Below are 19742 nucleotides of genomic sequence, written 5' to 3' on the forward strand. Positions count from 1 at the left end.
TGAACTCACTAGTTGACACAACAAATATTTTAGACAAAATATTATGATCAGATATTTCCAGATATGACCTGAGGTAATTTATGGAACATATTCTTGACAAAATTAAAATTACGCCTGTATCCTAGTACAACATTTGTCTCCATGATATATATTTGGTTCATATTTGACCAGATATGGCATTTCCATGAAAGTCAGGATATGCATCAGAAATGTTCTGTTTCATGACCTATCAATATCAGTTAAATATCTCACCCAAAAAATGCCAAATGGCAAAATCTGTAGTAAGTATATTTGATATGAAAATCGTTGATGATATATGCTACAGATATTGCCATTATTCTTAACAAAATAGGCTGTCAGTATATTCATATATACTGCATTACGTATATTCATACTTTGTAAATGACAAGGAGATGTATAATTTGTCCATATTTGATAAGATATGGTTGATGTCAACAAAACCTTAAACATGCCCCAGAAATGGTCATTATTCTCTAGCAGATCCACTGTAAAGATATGACTTTAGGTCATATATGAACTCACTATTTGACACATCAAGTATTCTAGAAAAAATATTATGATCAGATATTTCCAGATATGACCTGAGGTAATTTATGGAACATATACTTGACAAAATTAAAATTACGGCTGTATCCTAGTACAACATTTGTCTCCATGATATATATTGGGTTCATATTTGACCAGATCTAGCATTTCCATGAAAGTCAGGATATGCATCAGAAATGTTCTGTTTCATGACCTATCAATATCAGTTAAATATCTCACCCAAAAAATGCCAAATGGCAAAATCTGTAGTAAGTATATTTGATATGAAAATCGTTGATGATATATGCTACAGATATTGCCATTATTCTTATCAAAATATGCTGTCAGTATATTCATATATACTGCATTGCGTATATTCATACTTTGTATATGGCAAGGAGATGTATACTTCATCCATATTTGATAAGATATGGTTGATGTCAACAAATACTTAAATATGCCTCGGAAATGGTCAGTATTCTCTAGCAGATCCACTGTAAAGATATGACTTTAGGTCATATATGAACTCACTATTTGACACATCAAGTATTCTAGAAAAAATATTATGATCAGATATTTCTATATATGACCTGAGGTAATTTACAGGACATATACTTGACAAAATTAAACTTACGCCTGTATCTTAGTACAACATTTGTCTCCATGATATATATTTGGTTCATATTTGACCAGATATGGCATTTTTATGGAACTCATATATGCATCAGAAATGTTCTGTTTCATGACCTATCAATATCAGTTAAATATCTCACCCAAAACATGCCAAATGGCAAAATCTGTAGTAAGTATATTTGATATGAAAATCGTTGATGATATATGCTACAGATATTGCCATTATTCTTGTCAAAATATGCTTTCAGTATATTCATATTTTACTTCATTACGTATATGCATACTTTGTATATGACAAGGAGATGTATACTTTGTCCATATTTGATAAGATATGGTTGATGTCAACAAAACCTTAAATATGCCTCAGAAATGGTCAGTATTCTCTAGCAAATCCACTGTAAAGATATGACTTTAGGTCATATATATGAATCAATATTTGACACATCAAGTATTCTAGAAAGAATATTGTGATCAGATATTTACAGATATGACCTAAGGTCATTTACGGAACATATATATGACAAAAATAAAATATTTGCTTGTATCCTAGTACACCATATTGTCTTCATGATGTATATTTGGTTCATATTTGACCAGATATGGTGCATATCAAAAAAAGTCAGGATATGTGACGGAAATGCCCGTATTCCAGAAAGAATCAAAATTCGATATTTTGGGATTCTTGCTCTTTTCGCCCAGTGATACGATGACATCACAGAGTCCACAGCTGATGATGTGGCGACATCACAGAGTGCACAGCTGATGATGTGGCGTGATGTCATACAATACACAAACAAGCCCTATATAAAGGGGCAATTCTCACCAGGGAAGAGAGCATTCCTCGACTCGGACCTTATCGCCAGGATCAACTAAGCTTATAGCTTATCATCACATCCGACCATCTTAAGATACTCAGCTAGTGGGGAATGCTCTCTTCCCTGGTGAGAATTGCCCCTTTATATAGGGCTTGTTTGTGTATTGTATGACATCCCGCCACATCATCAGCTGTGGACTCTGTGATGTCATTGTATCTCCATATATGGCCATCTCCGTATATGGAGATATAAGTCGTCCATGCCCAAGTATGGGCTGGTGAGGTCAGACTTTGTGTGATGCGTAGGTTATCTCCATATATGGAGATTCAACATTCCAGGTGTAACTATGGCTGCCCGTATGACGTGAGAGGTGGAGGTTGTGGATTGGCAGGCAAGGAGTGTGTGTGCAAAGTTTGGCATGTGTATTGTATGACATCACGCCACATCATCAGCTGTGGACTCTGTGATGTCATCGTATCTCCATATATGGCCATCTCCGTATATGGAGATATAAGTCGTCCATGCCCAAGTATGGGCTGGTGAGGTCAGACTTTGTGTGATGCGTAGGTTATCTCCATATATGGAGATTCAACATTCCAGGTGTAACTATGGCTGCCCGTATGACGTGAGAGGTGGAGGTTGTGATATTTGTGGAGATAAGCGACCAACGGTCGCTTATCTCCCGATTAGGGAGTCTTACTGGTGGTATGGTACAGTGCGGTGATGCTTTTCGGGGAAAAGTACGCAGCCTTCACACTATCACAACATCTGCCAAGTGGTTTCGAGTGCGCACCCGGGACCTCACTTGGGAGTGTGAATTCGCCCTAAGACTTCCAATGCAGTTTGAAGGAGTTTTTACTAAATAGGTTACACTCCATATTTGTAAGACTGACATCATATTTGATGACGTGTGATTTTGATCAGCTTGATATAATGATACCACCAAGTGGGGGCGTTAGTCTTAGTGAGGAGGCTTTTCTTGGACTGAAGAGGATAACAGGCGTGGATTGTTAACCCAATATCACAGTATCATCGTAAACATCCCCGAAGTGGTTGAAGGAGACACCAGCGCCACTGCCGATACTGTAAAACTGCCAGTTAAACACGTTTCATTTTCAAGTGTTTCACATTTTCACGTTTATTCTCAGTGTGTAGAAATGTGGTCTTCCAGCAGTCTCCTGTCTGAAGAGAACCTCCTGTGTTCCATCTGTCTGGATGTTTTCACTGATCCAATCAGCACTCCATGTGGACACAACTACTGCAGGAAATGTATCACACATTACTGGGACTCTAAGGGTGTGTGTGAGTGTCCGATCTGTAGGGAAACCTTCCGTAAGAGACAAAAGTTCTCTGTCAATAGAGTTCTGTCTGAGATGGCCGATCAGTGCAGGAGGCACAAGTTGAAAGAGGAATTCGAACGAAAGACAGAGGCTGAGGTTCAGCAGACGATCCAGGAGAGACAAGTGAAGATCCAGGAGGTCAAACACTCAGTGGTGCTCAGCAGGAAAGATGCAGACAGAGTGATGGCAGAGAGCAGGCAGGTCTTCGCTGCTCTGATCAGATGTATTGAGAGCATCCAGGCTGAGCTCAATGATGTGATTGAAGAGAAGCAGAAAACAACAGAGAAACAGGCTGAAGGCTTCGTCAAAGAGCTGCAACAGGAAATCACTCGACTAGAGAGGAGAATCTCTGAGCTGAAGCAGGTCTCACACACTGAAGACCACCTCCAGCTCCTCCAGAACTTCACCTCCATCAACAACCCTCCACCCACCAAGGACTGGACAAAGGTCAATGTCCATTGGTCTCCATACGTGGGGACTGTGAGGACAGCTGTGGCTCAGCTGGAGAAGACACTCAGTAAAGAGATGGAGAAGCTGCGCGACGCTGAGCTGAGAGAGGTCCAGCAATATGCAGTGGATGTGACTCTGGACCCTGATACAGCACATCCCTGCCTCATCCTGTCTGCGGACGGAAAACAAGTGAGTGCTGGAAATGCAAAGAAGAATCTCCCACAAAACAACAACCGATTCTCCAAATATGTCTGTGTCTTAGGAAAACAAAACATCTCCTCGGGAAGATTTTACTATGAGGTTCAGGTTAAAAGGAAGAATGATTGGATTATAGGAGTGGCCAGAGAGTCCATCAACAGGAAGGACTTGTTAGTGGGACCTTACTATGGTTTCTGGACTATAAGGAGGGATGGAAGTGAGTACCGGGCTCTGGCTGGCACTTGTGTCCTCCTCCCTGTAAGAGAGGAGCTCCAGACAGTGGGAGTGTTTGTGGATTATGAGGAGGGTCTGGTCTCCTTTTATGACGTGGAGGCCAGAGTTCATCTCTACTCTTACACTGGCTGCTCCTTCACAGAGAAACTCTTTCCATTCTTCAGTCCTGGGCCTAATGATGGTGGTAGAAACTCTGCTCCTCTGATCATCTCTCCTGTCAATGTGGACTGATCACGGGGGAGATGATGGAAACATGTCTCCTCCAACTTCGAAAGGAAGAAAAGCATGAAGTTTGTCCCCTCCAGTAAATTAATTTAAAAACTATTTCGTAATTTAAAAAATCAAACCTCGGTTCGAATTGAAGCGGTGGACAGATAAAACTTCTATTCTGAATGTATTTGGAGAGCTGGTATGACAGTTGGTATAATAGGTTTAAAAAATAAAATAGATTAAAACACATACATTAAAATAAGAATTTGTAATTAAATTAAAATAAGAATTTGTAATTAAATAAATACATAAATAAATATAAAGTGTTTAAATAAGACAGATAAACCCTGAAGGCCAAATTATCATGTGAAGCTTGACCAATCCTCAAAGTATCCATTCATCTGACCGGGAGGGACACCGCACACATATTCTAGATGTACAGGACATATAAAGCCTATTCATTCTGAACTGAAATGACCATATATGGACATGGGACACACATTTTGCTTTTTGAAAAAGCCTATTCATTCTGGACTGATATTTTACACGTACGGGACAGGAAAAACCTGTTCATTCTGGCCTGGAGTGACCATATATGGACATAAGGTAACGGACATTCTGTTTTTGAAAAACCCTGTTCATTCTGGACTGAGATCACCATATATGGTAATTAAACGGACATTCTGTTTTTGAAAAAGCCTGTTCATTCTGGACTGAAATGACCATATATGGGCGTGATACACACAAAGCCATTCATTGGAAGCGGTTTCCACCGCTTCAAAAATCAAACCTCGGTTCGAAGTGGAGCGGTGAATCTGAGTATAAAATTAGAATTCTGAATTCTGAATGAATGAATGATTTTATCTGGAGGGCCGGATTGTCATGTGAAGCTTGACCAATCCTAATTTTTAGGGACATTTTTAATCATCCAATCATCAGACCGGGACGGACACTACACACATATTCTGGACGTACGGGACAGATAAAACCTGTTCATTCTGGACTGAAATGACCGTATATGGACATGGGGGACACACATGGGAAGTGTCATGTGAAGCTCATCAATCCACCAATCCTCAAGCTTATCTGACATAATGTCCGTTTATTCCCATCTATGCCTATCTAATCTGGCATATGCTATCTATGCTACGGGCATAGACGGCACATCTCATGGCCCTTATATGCTGTATGCCTCAATATTATGACATCACCCTCTACGTTTATATCAGGTCGCACCTATTGATGGTGACGTCACCAGGAATGCTGGTCCCTCATTGGCTTTTATGTGATGACAACGTCATCACCCGATTGATGACATCACTCTTTTTGGACATATGCCCGTTTATGCCCATCAGATTGGCTTGGCTACGGGCATAGACGCATAGACGGTACCTCTCATGGCCCTTATATATGGCCTGGACGTCTGATGACGTCACTCTGTGTTATTTCAAGGGTTTTCCCTTTGGATGACCTCACTGTGTGTTTTCTCAGGGGTTTTCCCATTGGATGACGTCAGCGCGGACACACAGACGAAGATTTCCCTAATTTATAGATAGATATATCCTTCTATATTAAAATTGCCTTGTGGGTGTACGGTGGGTGTCACAAACATAACATGCCCATATATGGAGACCATACATACACCTTTCAGGCAGCGCACAAACGTGTGGATTTGATTAGCTGAGGTTCACGTGACGTAGTTCTCAGATGGCCAAGACATGGTGAATGCTTTTCGCCCCTAAGGCGTCTTACTGGTTAAATGTAGTATATCAAATAATTACATATTAAAATATGTTTTAAATGAGATCAAAGGTTTCATTGTCATGATTCACTGAGAACCTGGATGGCTTGGTTCGAGGCTTAACATAGTTGTTATAAATATGTTTGTAAAAGTCTATGGGGAAAATGAATGGGCGACTTTTAGTGGCACCAGTAAACCACTTCCGCTGCGCTGCTCTATACATGAAGGAAGAAAACAGAGCGTATCTCACCATCTCCACCACCTCTACCACGGCGGGGATGCGCAGGTGATAGAGGAAGGTCACGAGGTCCTTCTTCATCTGGATGCTGTTGTCGTCCATCTGGGCCACCGTGAAGATACGCATCTTACACTTCCTCCACACCTGTACACACACACACACACACACACACACACACACACACACACACAGCACATGGAATCATCTTACACTTCCTCCACACCTGTCCACACACACACACACACACACACACAACACCTGGAATCATCTTACTCTTTCTCCACACCTGTCCACACTAGGATGGGATGATATGAAAATGTCATATCACAATTATTGAAATTGCGATTTACAATATTATCGCGATAATCAAAATATCCCCAACATCCATTAACCTGGGGAGGAACATTTGCCAAATAATAGTAGATATACAAGCTCACAATGTGTCGCGTTGTGAGCTTGTAGATCGGCAATTTTTTGGCAAAGAGATTTGGTAGAGAGTGAAAAAAAGACTGTATCAAGTACGTATATTAAATGTACGATTTACCAACAGAGGGTTTAAATGGTACTGGATATGCAGCTCGGCAAATACAAGGTGAATTGATCCCAGTGCATGACGGAGGACGATTTCACGATAAATTAAATCTCCACGAGTGTCTTTTATCACGATAAACGATAATATCGCTTATCGTCCCATTCCTAGTCCACACACAAAACACCAGGTATCAAACTGTAAAAGACATCACTATAAGTTTCAACACATTGCTCAGAATCAGATTCTACTTGTTGCCAGGGTTAGGGTTAAGGTTAACCCTGGCAACCCTATCTATCAACCCGACAGCTCCCGAACGGTAAGTATCGGAAGTAGTCACTGCTGCACGGAACTGTAGTCCCATTGGAAACATAACAGAAACACACTAACACAGACAGTCATTCGAGCTGGATATTCTTGTTATGCGTGTATAGTTTAAGAAAACCGTTGAAAACATCATGGAAGTAACACCAACAACACCAGAGAAAGACGAAATAATGCCCCCAAAAAACATTGAAAGAAGACATAACGCTTCCAGTAGGACTTGTTATCACTACTGCACCAAGGGAGCGGGTGCGTCACATCCGCTTTATCCCATACTCATCATAAGAATGCTGTTGCCCCAGACTGTATGACGGGAGCATTTGGCCAAGCGAGACTAACCTTGTGCTGCCGCAGCAGGAAGGGGAGGAGCATCAGCATGCCCCCGTCGTGGACAATCCACCACACGTCGATGTGGCCCTCGGTGAAACGCTCGCCGTTGGACGGGAACACAGAGATGTTCTTGGGGACCAGCAGTGCCAGACTGGCCAGGGTGGACTCTCTGACCACCTCTGTGGAGCAGGGATTGATTGATTGAAGACTTTATTAGAAGTTTGCATAGGAAAAGGTACAGTTTCATGACAGTACAGTTCACTGGTACAAGGTCAACTAAAAGGAGATCCTATTAAGCTTTTCGGCTTATTTACAGAGGAAACCTTGTGTCTCATATTGAATGACAGACGGATAGATCACAAGCTGCCACCTGTAAGTGGTTTTTCAGTGCGGTTTTAAAGGATGTTAGGGATTGGCACTCCTTTAAGGCCTTCAGTAAGGCACTCCACATTTTGGTGGTATAGCAGGAGAACGAGTTTGACCCTTTGTTTGAGTTGACTCTGGGTTGAACGTGATCTGTGGTGCTGCCTCTGGTGTTGCAATTCTAGCAGTAGCTTAATGACTACTAGTCTTTTTATGTCCAATATTTGTATTTAAGTTCATACAGTTAACATAAGAACATATACATGCATTTGAAATTAAATAAAACATTTTCTTTTCAGGATTCCAATTAAAAAATAGCCGATCTACAAGCTCAAAGTGTGTCGCAGTACAACACGTTTTGAGCTTGTAGATCGTCTACTTTTGCTATTTTTGACTGTATATGCAATGTGGCCCTCTGGAGTGAGTGTGAAAATATAGTGGCCCTCTCCATCATCAAAGTTGCCCATCACTGTGTTAGAAGATGACTGTGCAACGCTTGGACTCACGGATGAAGTTCCTGCAGTGTTGGTGGTTGGGGGCCTCCTTCCAGTGGCGCGGCCAGGCCAGCAGCACCGTGTTGTGCCTGAGGCCCCCCAGGCCCCCCGTCTGGACCAGGTGGGACGTCCCGTCCCGTAGGTTGGACGAGAGGACCACCTGGGAGAAGCCCTTCACCCTCTCCGTCTCCATCAGCCTGCGTAGCGCCTGCATTATGGGGGGGGTTAGGGGTGGGCGATATGTTGATAAATATCGCTGAGAGAGATGATACCACGTCTCCACGATAAGCCTTTTCATGTATCATAATGATACAATGAGGGAGTCTTATAAAAAAATCCTGCTGAATTGTTAATACAGAGATTCATTGCAGAATTGAATTTAAACCTGCATTTTGGTCTAAATCGGTAGTTCTCAAACTTTAAAATGTCAAGGTCTCCCCTTAACTCATTACTCGTTACATACTTGTAAGGGTCAATTTAGAACTCCCAAAAGGAACTCAGAGAGTCCCTAAACCTCACTTTGAGGACCACTAAATGGTCTTTTACTCCTTTTTCCTTTAGTTTTTGTTACCATGTAGGTGGTTGTACTGTTAAGTAACTTGAAAAATAACCATAAAAACCAACATGAAAAAGAATCGTGATAAGATCGTGTATCGTGATACAGCTTGGAAAAATATTGCGATATTGTATTTTTCCATATCGCCCACCCCTATGGGGGGTACCCCAAAAAACATACAGGTTGTGAGGAGGGTATACAGTATGCAGGAAGTGTGCAAATCCTGGCTGTCAGGCGGAAACCTTGTATCTAATTGCGACTGTCAGGTCGCAGTTACTATCAAAACCTCCACCTGCTGTCTGTCTGTCTGTCTGTCTGTCTGTCCGTCACGACACACTTTTCACCCCTCATTTCTCACATGGCCCTCTTCTAGTGCCACCATGAGGCCGATTCTTGCAAAACACATTTTTGGACACTGCTCCTACAGATTTTGCCCTAAAATCACGCAAAGTGGTACACGGTATCTCTAAAGTCATGTCATCAACATGGATCTGTCCCATTTCCCATATTCCCTCCTGACTGGCTACTACAGTTTGTGCATGCGACCTGGCGGTCGCTTATCTCCCAATTAGGGAGTCTTACTGGTTTAAACTTTATAATGTCGCTGCCGGGGCAAAAACCTCCTATCTCCAAATTATAATTTATTTGAATAAATGAATAGCCTATTTGATCATACAGCTTCAGATAAAAGCATCAAAAGTAGCAGATCTACAAGCTCGAAGCGAACGTGGAGCGAATCAATGCGTTTCGGTCATTTTATCGTCTCCTCAGGCTTTTGGGAGCACCCCGGACAGTTTTTAAGTTGCTCGATTTAGTGTTTACAGTACCTGCTCGGCCCTCTGGGCGTCAGCGTGGTTGTCGAGGAAGGTTCCCTGCACCGCCGCGCCAACGATGGTCAGGCCCTTCCCCGCCTTCAGCTGATTGGTCAGGGACAGGAGGCGGGGCTGTTCCACGTTCTGTTCGGCGTCCATGCTCACCAGCACGAGGATCTGAGGCCTGACGCGCGCACACACACACACACACACACACACACACACACACACACACACACACACACACACACACACACACACACACACACACACACACACACACACACACACACACACACACACACACACACACACACACACACACACACAGGACAAGGGACAGTGACTAATGACTCATTTCAACAAGGAAATGATAATACACTTTAGGTTAAATGGAGTTAGTAGAGCAGACTGACAGCTGTCTCCTCCCGTCAGGCAGACTGCACCGCGGTCGCCCTCTACAGTGTGTCGCTCAGGAAATCGGTCTATAGGCTCTATGCACAGCAGACATATTGGCAAGAAATCGGGCCCCTTCCTTAAGGTGTTACCAATGATTATTATTAAAGGCTCTGTTGAGTGTAGCACTGCGTGGTTCTCAAACTTCTTAATTTCAAGGGCCCCCCATAACTCTGAGAGTGCATATATAGAGTCACACACTCGTAAGGTCCATTTGGTTCCATTGTACATTCTCAGAGTCACACAGCCGTAAGGGTCCATTCAGCTCCTAACCATTCAGCTATGCCGCCCCCAAGGAACCATGGGGGTCGCTGGACCGCACTTTGAGGTTTCCAGTGAGCCAACATGCACCAATGGACCAGGGGCCAGTTGCACCACCAGAACGTAGGTTCTGCCCTAAGTTAGGGAGTAAAGTCCTTACTAGAGGCTTAGTAACTACTAGTTAGTTTGTAACTAAGTGAGTTACTAACAGGTGTTGCACCACGACTGCTTAAGGCATAACATAACTAGTAATGCGTAGACTGTTCCTAAAGTAATGTATAGTCGAATAAAATGACATCATAGCTCCCGAATCCAATGAAAACGAACTGTTTCTAGTAAAGGAAGCAAAGCTTGTATCGTCTTTGGTCAACAGAGAGCTCTGTCTCTCCACTGGCATGTACACAAGTCACTGATATGCGTGCACAGGGCGAGCGCATCCCTGCGCACTGCCCTGCAAACGGATTGTATCACAAATTATATTGGCCACCTACATTTTTCCCCGTTGTGAAGTAACGCAGGGCAACGCATATTTGGAGACACAGGGGAAGAGAGCGCACCGTTCAATTCGCTGTTGTGCTGTATATATGCAGTGGTTGAAAAGTACTCAAATGAATGAAAAAATTATCAATCCTGCAATATAGAAATACTCTATTAATAGCAGACACATCGTGAGCTTGTAGTTGTAGATCGGCTATTTTCAAATGGCCGAAATGTATGTATGTTTTAAACAGATGGGTCGTTTGACTCGTTTCATTGTTGAATTAATTAAATAGCCGATATAATGCTGTCTGCCACGTTAGTAGTGTAGTTGCTCTAGGCTACTCCCATAGGTTACTTAGTAAGGACTTAGTGCTGCCTAAAGGCTGGTGTAAATATTTAGTAGTTACTTAGAGATATGTTAGAGTGGTGCAACAGCTGAAATTTTAGTAATGCGTAAGTCTTGACTTAGAAGCCATTTACGTTACAACTAGGCTACGTTTGAACTAATGGCTCGAACACACTGCCCGAATTTTTGAGCCGATTGTGCTGTCGCCGACCATTTTTGGCGCTCGCCGACAAAAACGGTGATCTGACTCGTGATCGGGCTTTGCTCGCTGATCGTTTTGCTCGCTGTGTATGAAAGGCTCTGAGCAAATCAGTGCGCGATTCCAGCCCTCGCCGACAGCTTACCGAGCGTTTCTATATCTATAGCAGCTCTGTCACTCAATTATTAATTAATATTGGATAACCGGGATGAAATGTGTATAACCAAAACTTACAGCTGTGTCCACTTAAATTCAAGCCATCAGCGCACTGATCAGCGTGCCTTGCGCTGTTTGCCGTGCTAAAAAGTTAAACCTTATAGCTCCCTTGTGCATATTTTCACTGTAGGCTAGTCTGTACAGTGGGGATCCATTTCTCTCTCTCTTTTTCTCTCGTTCTCTCTGCCTTGCGGTGCTGTCTCTATCTGTGTGTGTGTGTGTGTGTGTGTGTGTGTGTGTGTGTGTGTGTGTGTGTGTGTGTGTGTGTGTGCGCGCGCGCGCGCGCGCCTGAATGTGCGTGCATTCCGAATCCTGCCTTCCTCCTCCCGTCCCGTCTGCCTGTCTGTTGTGTGAGAAGTTGAACTCATTCATTCATAAAAAAAAAAAATGCTTACAGTGGCCTACAAGTTTGAAGTAGCATAGGCTTAGTTGACAACTGTGTTTACTGCTGCTATTGCATATTTAAGTTCATTTATTAGAGCGTCCTCCTCTCGCAATGCAGCGAATCACCGATTCATTAAAAAAAAGGAAAAAAGACGAACAGACATTCTGTAGGCTTGAATCCATTTCTGTGATTTAAGAAAACTGAGAATAGCCTACCAGGCAATATGAATAATTTGACATTATGGCTGTTGCGTTTGGTTCTGTAAATTGGATGATATAAATCATATAATTAATGCGGTTGGATAATGGTTGATTAATTTTGCGGGCGGATTTGGATGACGCTCAGAGCCTATTGCGCACCTAATGTGGTTGTGTGTGTGTGTGCGTGCGTGTGTGCGTGCAGCGAGAGGGGGAAATCATTAGTTCCCGCTCTCGTGCACAATTAGAATTAAAAACAAAATTGGCTATGGATCGGCGATGCATCCTGGTGAAATATCTGGCAGTGTGTGATCCCTTGTCGGTGATCTGTCGGTGATCAAGCTTGTCGGCGAAAACCACAACTAGACGATTTCAAGAAAGTCAATCGTTCAGTGTGAAATACTCTAATGATCTGATGCCTCGCCGACCACGCAAAATCGTGCAGTGTGTTCGAGCCATTAGTGTGAGGTGGTGCAACCCCGCCCAGAGCCTTAATCAGTACCACTGGTAACACCTGTGAACGATGTAAGGAAGGGCCCAATTTCATTCCAGTTTCCACATGGCTGCTGTGTATTGAGCCTATTTGAGCATTGGTATGTAGTTGAGGAATTATTTTCTCTGAACAGACTGACAGAGGAATCTGGTCGCTAACTCCACTGTGAGACATTTGCCTGAGTTGCATAATAAAGTAAAGCCCCTATCATAGGCACCACGGTGATAAGCTATTCACCGCGGTGTAGTCTTTTTAAGTGATAAAACTACAACATTACGTCATTACTCGCGGTGACACATCTCTCTGTTTTTTTACTTTCAGACAGATCGACCCATCACCCCGTTCACTGATTGGTCGATCTAGACCAGTCAGTCACAGTGTTAGGACTTCACCGTGACTGACTATGATGGCCTCCACTTATTTTCTCACTTTAAGTGGATAGCTTTACACTTAAAATTTGCGGTGATAGGCTCTTCACCGCAGACTCTGATAAGGGCTTTAAGTACCTTGAGACCAAAAAACGTTTTGTTTCACAACCATCAATGTACTACTTTCACTAAAACATCTGTAGAGTTTACATAGTTTGGAATATATTCATACAATTTTGCCTATCAATTGATGACACCTTGGTGAACAATTTCTCTCTTCAATATTTATGTTTTCAATGAGGTCTTGAGGCTCATTCACTATTCAGAAGGCAAATTTTCCATAGGCGGAGGTCTTTTTCAATCCTCTTTTCCTAGCTAAATAATCACAGCAGGACAATTTGGTAAGAGAAATGTGATGTTTTACACTGCTTTTGTGAATTTTCAGGGGTTAGCTGACATTTGGTGGGACAAGATTAGCCACAATCATTGTAGTTTTGTGTCCACAACTGTTCCAATTTGGGCATACATTTTAGGCGGATTTTTCCCCTGGACCCCCCTGGGGCTTAAGAGGTTAAGTCTCTGTGTTGCTATGAAAAGCATGTTTTGTACTGACCTCCAGTTCTTGGTGTGTGGAGGTCCTTCCTCCAGCCTCATGAGGGCGAAGCGCGCGGCGCTGAGAGAGATTCCACGTATGCCGTCGCCCCACTCCTTCTCTGCCCTGTTGCACAGCACCAGTGTTAATTTCGCATGCAAATTTTGATTTAGTTCAAGTCATATTCATTGAATACATTTTAGTTTACTCAATTAGCACTACTCGACTAGCCTTAATATTTTAATGAGTCCATTTCCTTAGGACAGTTTACACTCGTGGTTCATGATTTCTACAATTAGGCATTTAGCAAATCCCCCCCCCCCCCCAACACACACACACACACACACACACACACACACACACACACACACACACACACACACACACACACACACACACACACACACACACACACACACACACACACACACATTTAGTTTCCACAAATACAAATGGCAGATCTACAAGCTAACGCCTCGCAATTTTCAAAATTATATTACTTGACAATTTTGTCCAATGTTTGACCAGTATTTATATATATCGTTATTCACGTATCACGCCAGGTGGTCATACAGTACAGGGCCGTCGCTTACCCACAGAACTCGATGTATTTGTAGATGCAGGTGGCGATGCCCATGGCAACGATGGCATAATGCCAGGAGCAGATGAACATGAGCGCCAGACACAGGCTCATGCCCAGGAAGGAGAGAGCCCTGAGGACGGACACACAGACAGACAGACTCAGGCAATGGGAGACGGTATTGTCATCAAAATACACTTAAATTAGTGAAAGTAACGTCCCATTTCACAAGTTCAAAATGCACACAAATCTTTCGGAAATAGCAGATCTACACTATACAGGCTCACAATGCGTCGTGATGCGGCTATTTTAAAAATGTCCGAAGTGTTGGACTCACTAGTGGTAGAACTTGAACCTGATTGGTGGACTCACCAGTGGTAGAACTTGAAGCGCGGCCTCCAGTTAGGCGTTCTCAGCAACGTCTGCAGAGCACATGCTAGGTTGACAAACATGTAACACATCAGGAAGAACCTACAGATGACAGTCAGACAGACAGACAGAGAGAGGGAGTTATAGAGATGCAAGCCACAGGGAGGTGGCACAGAGCTATGTGCAGCACAGAGTTAACAAATTCTCCGGCACCCTTGGATTGGCGTCATGTCACCCTAGGCTGCCACGGCACCCACTTTGAGAAATCCTGGTATAGGACACTTACATGGACAGGATAGGTGCGACTGCGTCCAGGGATGCGATGAGGATGCCGATCTCACAGATGGCGGCCGTGAGGAGCAGAGCCCACGTGGGCTCACCGTTGGCCTTGCCGTGACCGAACACCTGCAAGAACACACGCACATGCACGCGCACGCACGCACACACGCACGCATGCACACACACCCACATACACACACACACACACAAACATTTACTATATTTGTGTGAGGACATCAACATTTTAAGACAGCAATTTCATGAATTCTATTTGTATGCATTTTGCAGTTTTTAACCGTAAGCCTGGAAATAGCTGATCTTACAAGCTCACAATGTGTCACACTGCGACACATTTCAGATGTTGCGGCGACGGTTTGTCTTGGTAGACATTGTGCTGTCCTTACTTATTGTAAATCACTCTGGATTAAGAGCGTCTGCTAAATGCCTAAATTGTAAATTGCAAATCCATGTGAACCAGTGTTCAGTTGCCCCAGGTTCGAATCCAGGCCTGGCAATGTGTTGAATAAGACCAGTCGAACTGTCCATTTCACTGGGGAAATTCAATCGTCAATGGCAGTTACAGTTCACTTTTATTTATTTATTTTTTCTTTTATTTATGAATTAGCTTGCTTTCGCCACTGTTTATATCATATCTGCATCTTCCAACCTGTAGAATATTGCCACACCCACCTTTGGTTCCCAGTTCAGGGCAAGAAAAAATCACTCACTCTGAGGAAGGGGATGATGTGTGCTCTGACTCACTCTGTGGAAGGGGATGATGTGTGCTCTGACTCACTCTGAGGAAGGGGATGATGTGTGCTCTGACTCACTCTGAGGAAGGGGATGATGCCGTCCCTGGAGATGGCCTGCAGGAGGCGCGGCGCTCCGGTCAGGCTCTGGAGCCCCGCCCCGCAGGTGGAGAAGAAGGAGCCAATCACAATGACCCACGGCGACGGCCACGCCAGCGTGCCGATCACCAGGTTACCATTGACACCTTCACCGAACCTGAGGAGGAGAAGCAACGGAAAGGACATTTACTCAAGTACTGGATGGACTTAAAGCAGGGGTCTTCAACGTTTTCAGGCCAAGGACCCCTTAGCTGAGAGAGAGATAGACATAGATACCATATAGTTTCATCATTTGAGAGCACAATCAGTACTAGTTAGGGTTCAAGTGGTTAATATAAAAAAGGAGAAAAAAGTTTCTATCACACAAAGATTTGGAGGACCCCCTGTAGTAACTCTGTGGACCCCCTTGGGGTCCCGGACCCCCTGTTGAAGACCCCTGACTTAAAGGGATAAAAAAAAAAAAAAAACATTTGGTCATTTTCGCATCTAATTAGGCTTTTGTGAACACACATTTTGAAGTTGCTTGATTCAGTATTTCGGGCGGTGTGTTCCTCCCTCCGCGTCATCAGCGCCCAAACCCTAGGTGGGGTTGGCGATAGGGCCTTTCTGTGTGGAGTTTGAATGTTCTCCCCGTCTCTTCAAGGGTTGATACCCTCACAAAAACATGAACAAACTCCCCCCAGAATTAATGACAACAACTAGAATCGTCAGAGAAACACTGTGGTTGGCCAGATGGCCAAGAATTGGCGCGACCTCGCCCTATGTCACCCTGAGGTCCCTAGTCACCCTGAGGTGTCTTACCAGCGTATCCACACAGGAGAAAAACCTTTCATCTGTAAACAGTGTGACAAGACTTTTAGTCGGTTAGTTGCACTGAGGATTCACCAGCGTATACACAGTGGAGAAAAACCTTTTCACTGTAAAGAGTGTGACAAGAGTTTCAGTCAGTTAGGTCACCTGCAGACACACCAGGTTAGATTATCTGAAGAGTCACCAGCGTATTATACACAGCGTAGTTTCTACAAGGCTGTATGTAGGCTGATTAATGCAGGTTGTGCACGGACAACTGATTTACGTCACACTGACAAACACAGACTTAGTCCTACTAATGCCATCAGGGATCTCCATATATGGGCATAAAAGGGACAAAGACTGACAGATACTGACACGCACAGACTTTCACATGAATGGCCGTTTATGGTCGAATCTACAATCATGTGGTGGACATCATCACTGACATCACTGGTCCGTGCGGCGGCCACCGGTCCCATTGCCGCGACTGCCGGTCGAACTGCCGGCCCGTGCGGCGGTGCCTGCCGTGGCAGTTCCGTGGCAGGTGCCGCTGCCGGAGAATGCATTCGCTCCTTCTGCTTATTAAACACATTGCCAGACCTGGAATCGAACCTGGGGCAACTGAACACTGGTTCACATGGATCTCTGTAAAAAATTAATGAGGCACTATGGAAATGCACACTATAATGTCTGTAGGCGATGCCTTGATGACCGCGGCTTGTGATTGGCTAAGCCACAGTTACTGCACAGTTACTGCAAAACTGTTTTGCAAATTAGAAGGTCAAAAACGAACTTTTTAGTAACCATGTTTTTCTGATTCCGCACCCTTGATTTATGTAAGATGAGCTGGTTCCCCACGTTTACCCCAAAATGCAACGCTGAAAAAAAAGAGAAGTAACTAAGATACCTTTTCTATGTAACTTGTAGCTTTACAAGCTACATTTCACCAGGTGTAGAAAAGGAGCTTGAACAATCTACGGTCATGGTGAGCTACTTGTAGCTGTATAAGCGACGCTTTCAAAGTAGCTTCCCCAACACTGATCATACGGTATGTACGTACAAAAGACAAGAAGACTCACTTGTCACGCAGGACGACCCCCTCTATACAGGCGCCAAACAGCACAACACATGACATGTCTGACACAAAGAGTTAAGAGTTAAGTTGGGGTTCAAGTGGATAACCAACCAGTAGAGTGTGTGTGTGTGTGTGTGTGTGTGTGTGTGTGTGTGTGTGTGTGTGTGTGTGTGTGTGTGTGTGTGTGTGCACGTGCGTGCATGCGTGTGTGAGTGCGTGTGTCCGCGGTTAACCTCGCAAACAACCAGGCAGACCAGTGTGAGGCCTCAATAGAAGCCTGCATAACTGAAGTGGCGGAAGTGCTGCGGTTAAGCGAAGTTGAGTCACGCAGTGCAGGTCTGATTGTAGCTCTTAACTCACTCTTAATAGGTGTAACTTTGTCAGAATCCATGTTTTTGTTGGATATTGTTTATTACGAGCGCAACCGAAGGGTCGGGAGAAGTAGAATTATTTTTTTTGCCAGCGGGGAATACACCACACTGTGAAAAAACAATAACATCCGGTGAAATTCTCCCGGCGGAAGTAGCACCGTCAGCTTCACGTCGTAACCAGGCTTTTCTCTTTGCAGATGAGTATGACATTTTTACGTTTACGTTACGTTTTCATTTTTGCAATACGTTTTAATTTTTGGGCTATTTGGACCGTGGATGAAATGATGCGTAACTTTTAGTCGGATTCACAAGCTCCAGTCACCTAATAATTTATTACAAATTAATCACTGAATGTAACATATGGTGAGCTTGTAAATCAGCCACACTGGCGCCAAACTGAAAGTATAAGCCAGGCTTCAGGTCAGCAAGTTGCCTTGGAGAATCCCTCTTTCCAAGGTGAGCATGGTTTTGAGGTTAGGGTTATGGGCATACTTTCTGTGTGGTTAGGGTTAAGGTTAGGTTTTGTGAGGTTAAGGCTAGGGTTAGGGCCCAGCTGAAGGATACACACAGTGGAGGTGGTGGTGATGGCTGCAATGGTGCCGATGGGGATGGACTTCTGGGCGTCACGCAGGTCTCCTGAGCGGTTGGAACCAGCCATGATGCCTGTGAGGAGGAGGAGGACATTACGCATCGTTCATGTAAGGGCAGAAACCTTGTCTCCACATTTTGACTTAACCCATTTAGGCCTAGAGTTATTGAATGCTTTAACCAGAGAAAAATAGCAGATATACAAGCTCACAGCGCGGCACCGAGCTTGTAGATCTGCTATTTTTGAAAAAGTCGTGAAAATGTGTGCAAATCTTTGAATATATGTATTTTCAAAGCGAACGTTTGTAACTCAAATTTTGCTTCTGGGGGGTCCCTGGAACGAAATATTTTTAGATGCGGGTCCGTGGTCAAATACATATCATTTTGGGGGTCCTCCACATGAAAAGGTTTGAGAACCACTGACATAGTAGTCTCTCAAGAACAGACTAACTGAGCTCCAGTTAAGTGAAAAGGACCTTTTCTTTGACGATGGCTGGCCAGATTGCTGACATGGAAACATAGGGTTTTTCCAAAAACCTTAGAAGGATTCAAAAGACACTTATAGATTCGGGTCAAAATTCAAATTTTCACGATTTTTCAAAAATAGTAGATCTACAAGCTCGCAGAGCGGCACTCGGTGCCGCGCTGTGAGCTTGTATATCTGCTATTTTTCAATAGTTAAAGCATAAAATAATGATACACAATAATGTGTACCCGTTCTAAATGGGTAAGAGTGCCTGCTAAAATGCCTAGACGGTGTGGCGCTGACCGGTGACGGAGGGGAAGTAGATGCCGACCAGCAGGGTGAAGAAGCTGGTGATGTCTGCCAGGACGTAGCGGTTGGAGCCGGCGGAGGCGGGGCCGTCCGTATCCGACACCGACGGGAGGCCTCGCTTCTCCAACACCACCCCTTTGTCCAGGTAGAACCCAAACAGGTTCTCTACCAGAGAGAGAGAGAGAGAGAGAGAGAGAGAGAGAGAGAGAGAGAGAGAGAGACACAGACAGACAGACAGACAGACAGACAGACAGAGAGA

At 43.9% G+C, this 19742-nt stretch overlaps 2 protein-coding genes across 2 annotated transcripts in view; one reads left to right on the forward strand and one right to left on the reverse strand.

The window, feature by feature from the left end:
• The window catches only part of LOC308291737 (solute carrier family 12 member 5-like), a gene marked incomplete at both ends in the record, with an annotated part of 90064 nt that overhangs the window by 19305 nt on the left and 51017 nt on the right, over positions 1 to 19742 (reverse strand). Inside the window, 12 exons of the mRNA XM_080733865.1 lie at positions 6418 to 6549; positions 7598 to 7767; positions 8458 to 8653; positions 9829 to 9997; positions 13828 to 13932; positions 14400 to 14519; positions 14759 to 14857; positions 15042 to 15160; positions 15865 to 16039; positions 17754 to 17811; positions 18685 to 18783; positions 19478 to 19648. Coding sequence (XP_080589991.1) covers positions 6418 to 6549; positions 7598 to 7767; positions 8458 to 8653; positions 9829 to 9997; positions 13828 to 13932; positions 14400 to 14519; positions 14759 to 14857; positions 15042 to 15160; positions 15865 to 16039; positions 17754 to 17811; positions 18685 to 18783; positions 19478 to 19648 — 1613 coding nt within the window. The remainder of the gene's footprint in view (positions 1 to 6417; positions 6550 to 7597; positions 7768 to 8457; positions 8654 to 9828; positions 9998 to 13827; positions 13933 to 14399; positions 14520 to 14758; positions 14858 to 15041; positions 15161 to 15864; positions 16040 to 17753; positions 17812 to 18684; positions 18784 to 19477; positions 19649 to 19742) is intronic.
• On the forward strand, positions 3518 to 4447 carry LOC308291738 (zinc finger protein RFP-like; the record flags this gene model as incomplete). Its single annotated transcript, XM_080733866.1, has 1 exon — positions 3518 to 4447. One exon carries the CDS (start codon positions 3518 to 3520, stop codon positions 4445 to 4447), a length of 930 nt encoding a protein of 309 aa, XP_080589992.1.

This window comes from Nannobrachium achirus (genome assembly GCF_963921795.1).
Source record: "Nannobrachium achirus genome assembly, chromosome: 9".
NCBI classification, from domain to species: domain Eukaryota; kingdom Metazoa; phylum Chordata; class Actinopteri; order Myctophiformes; family Myctophidae; genus Nannobrachium; species Nannobrachium achirus.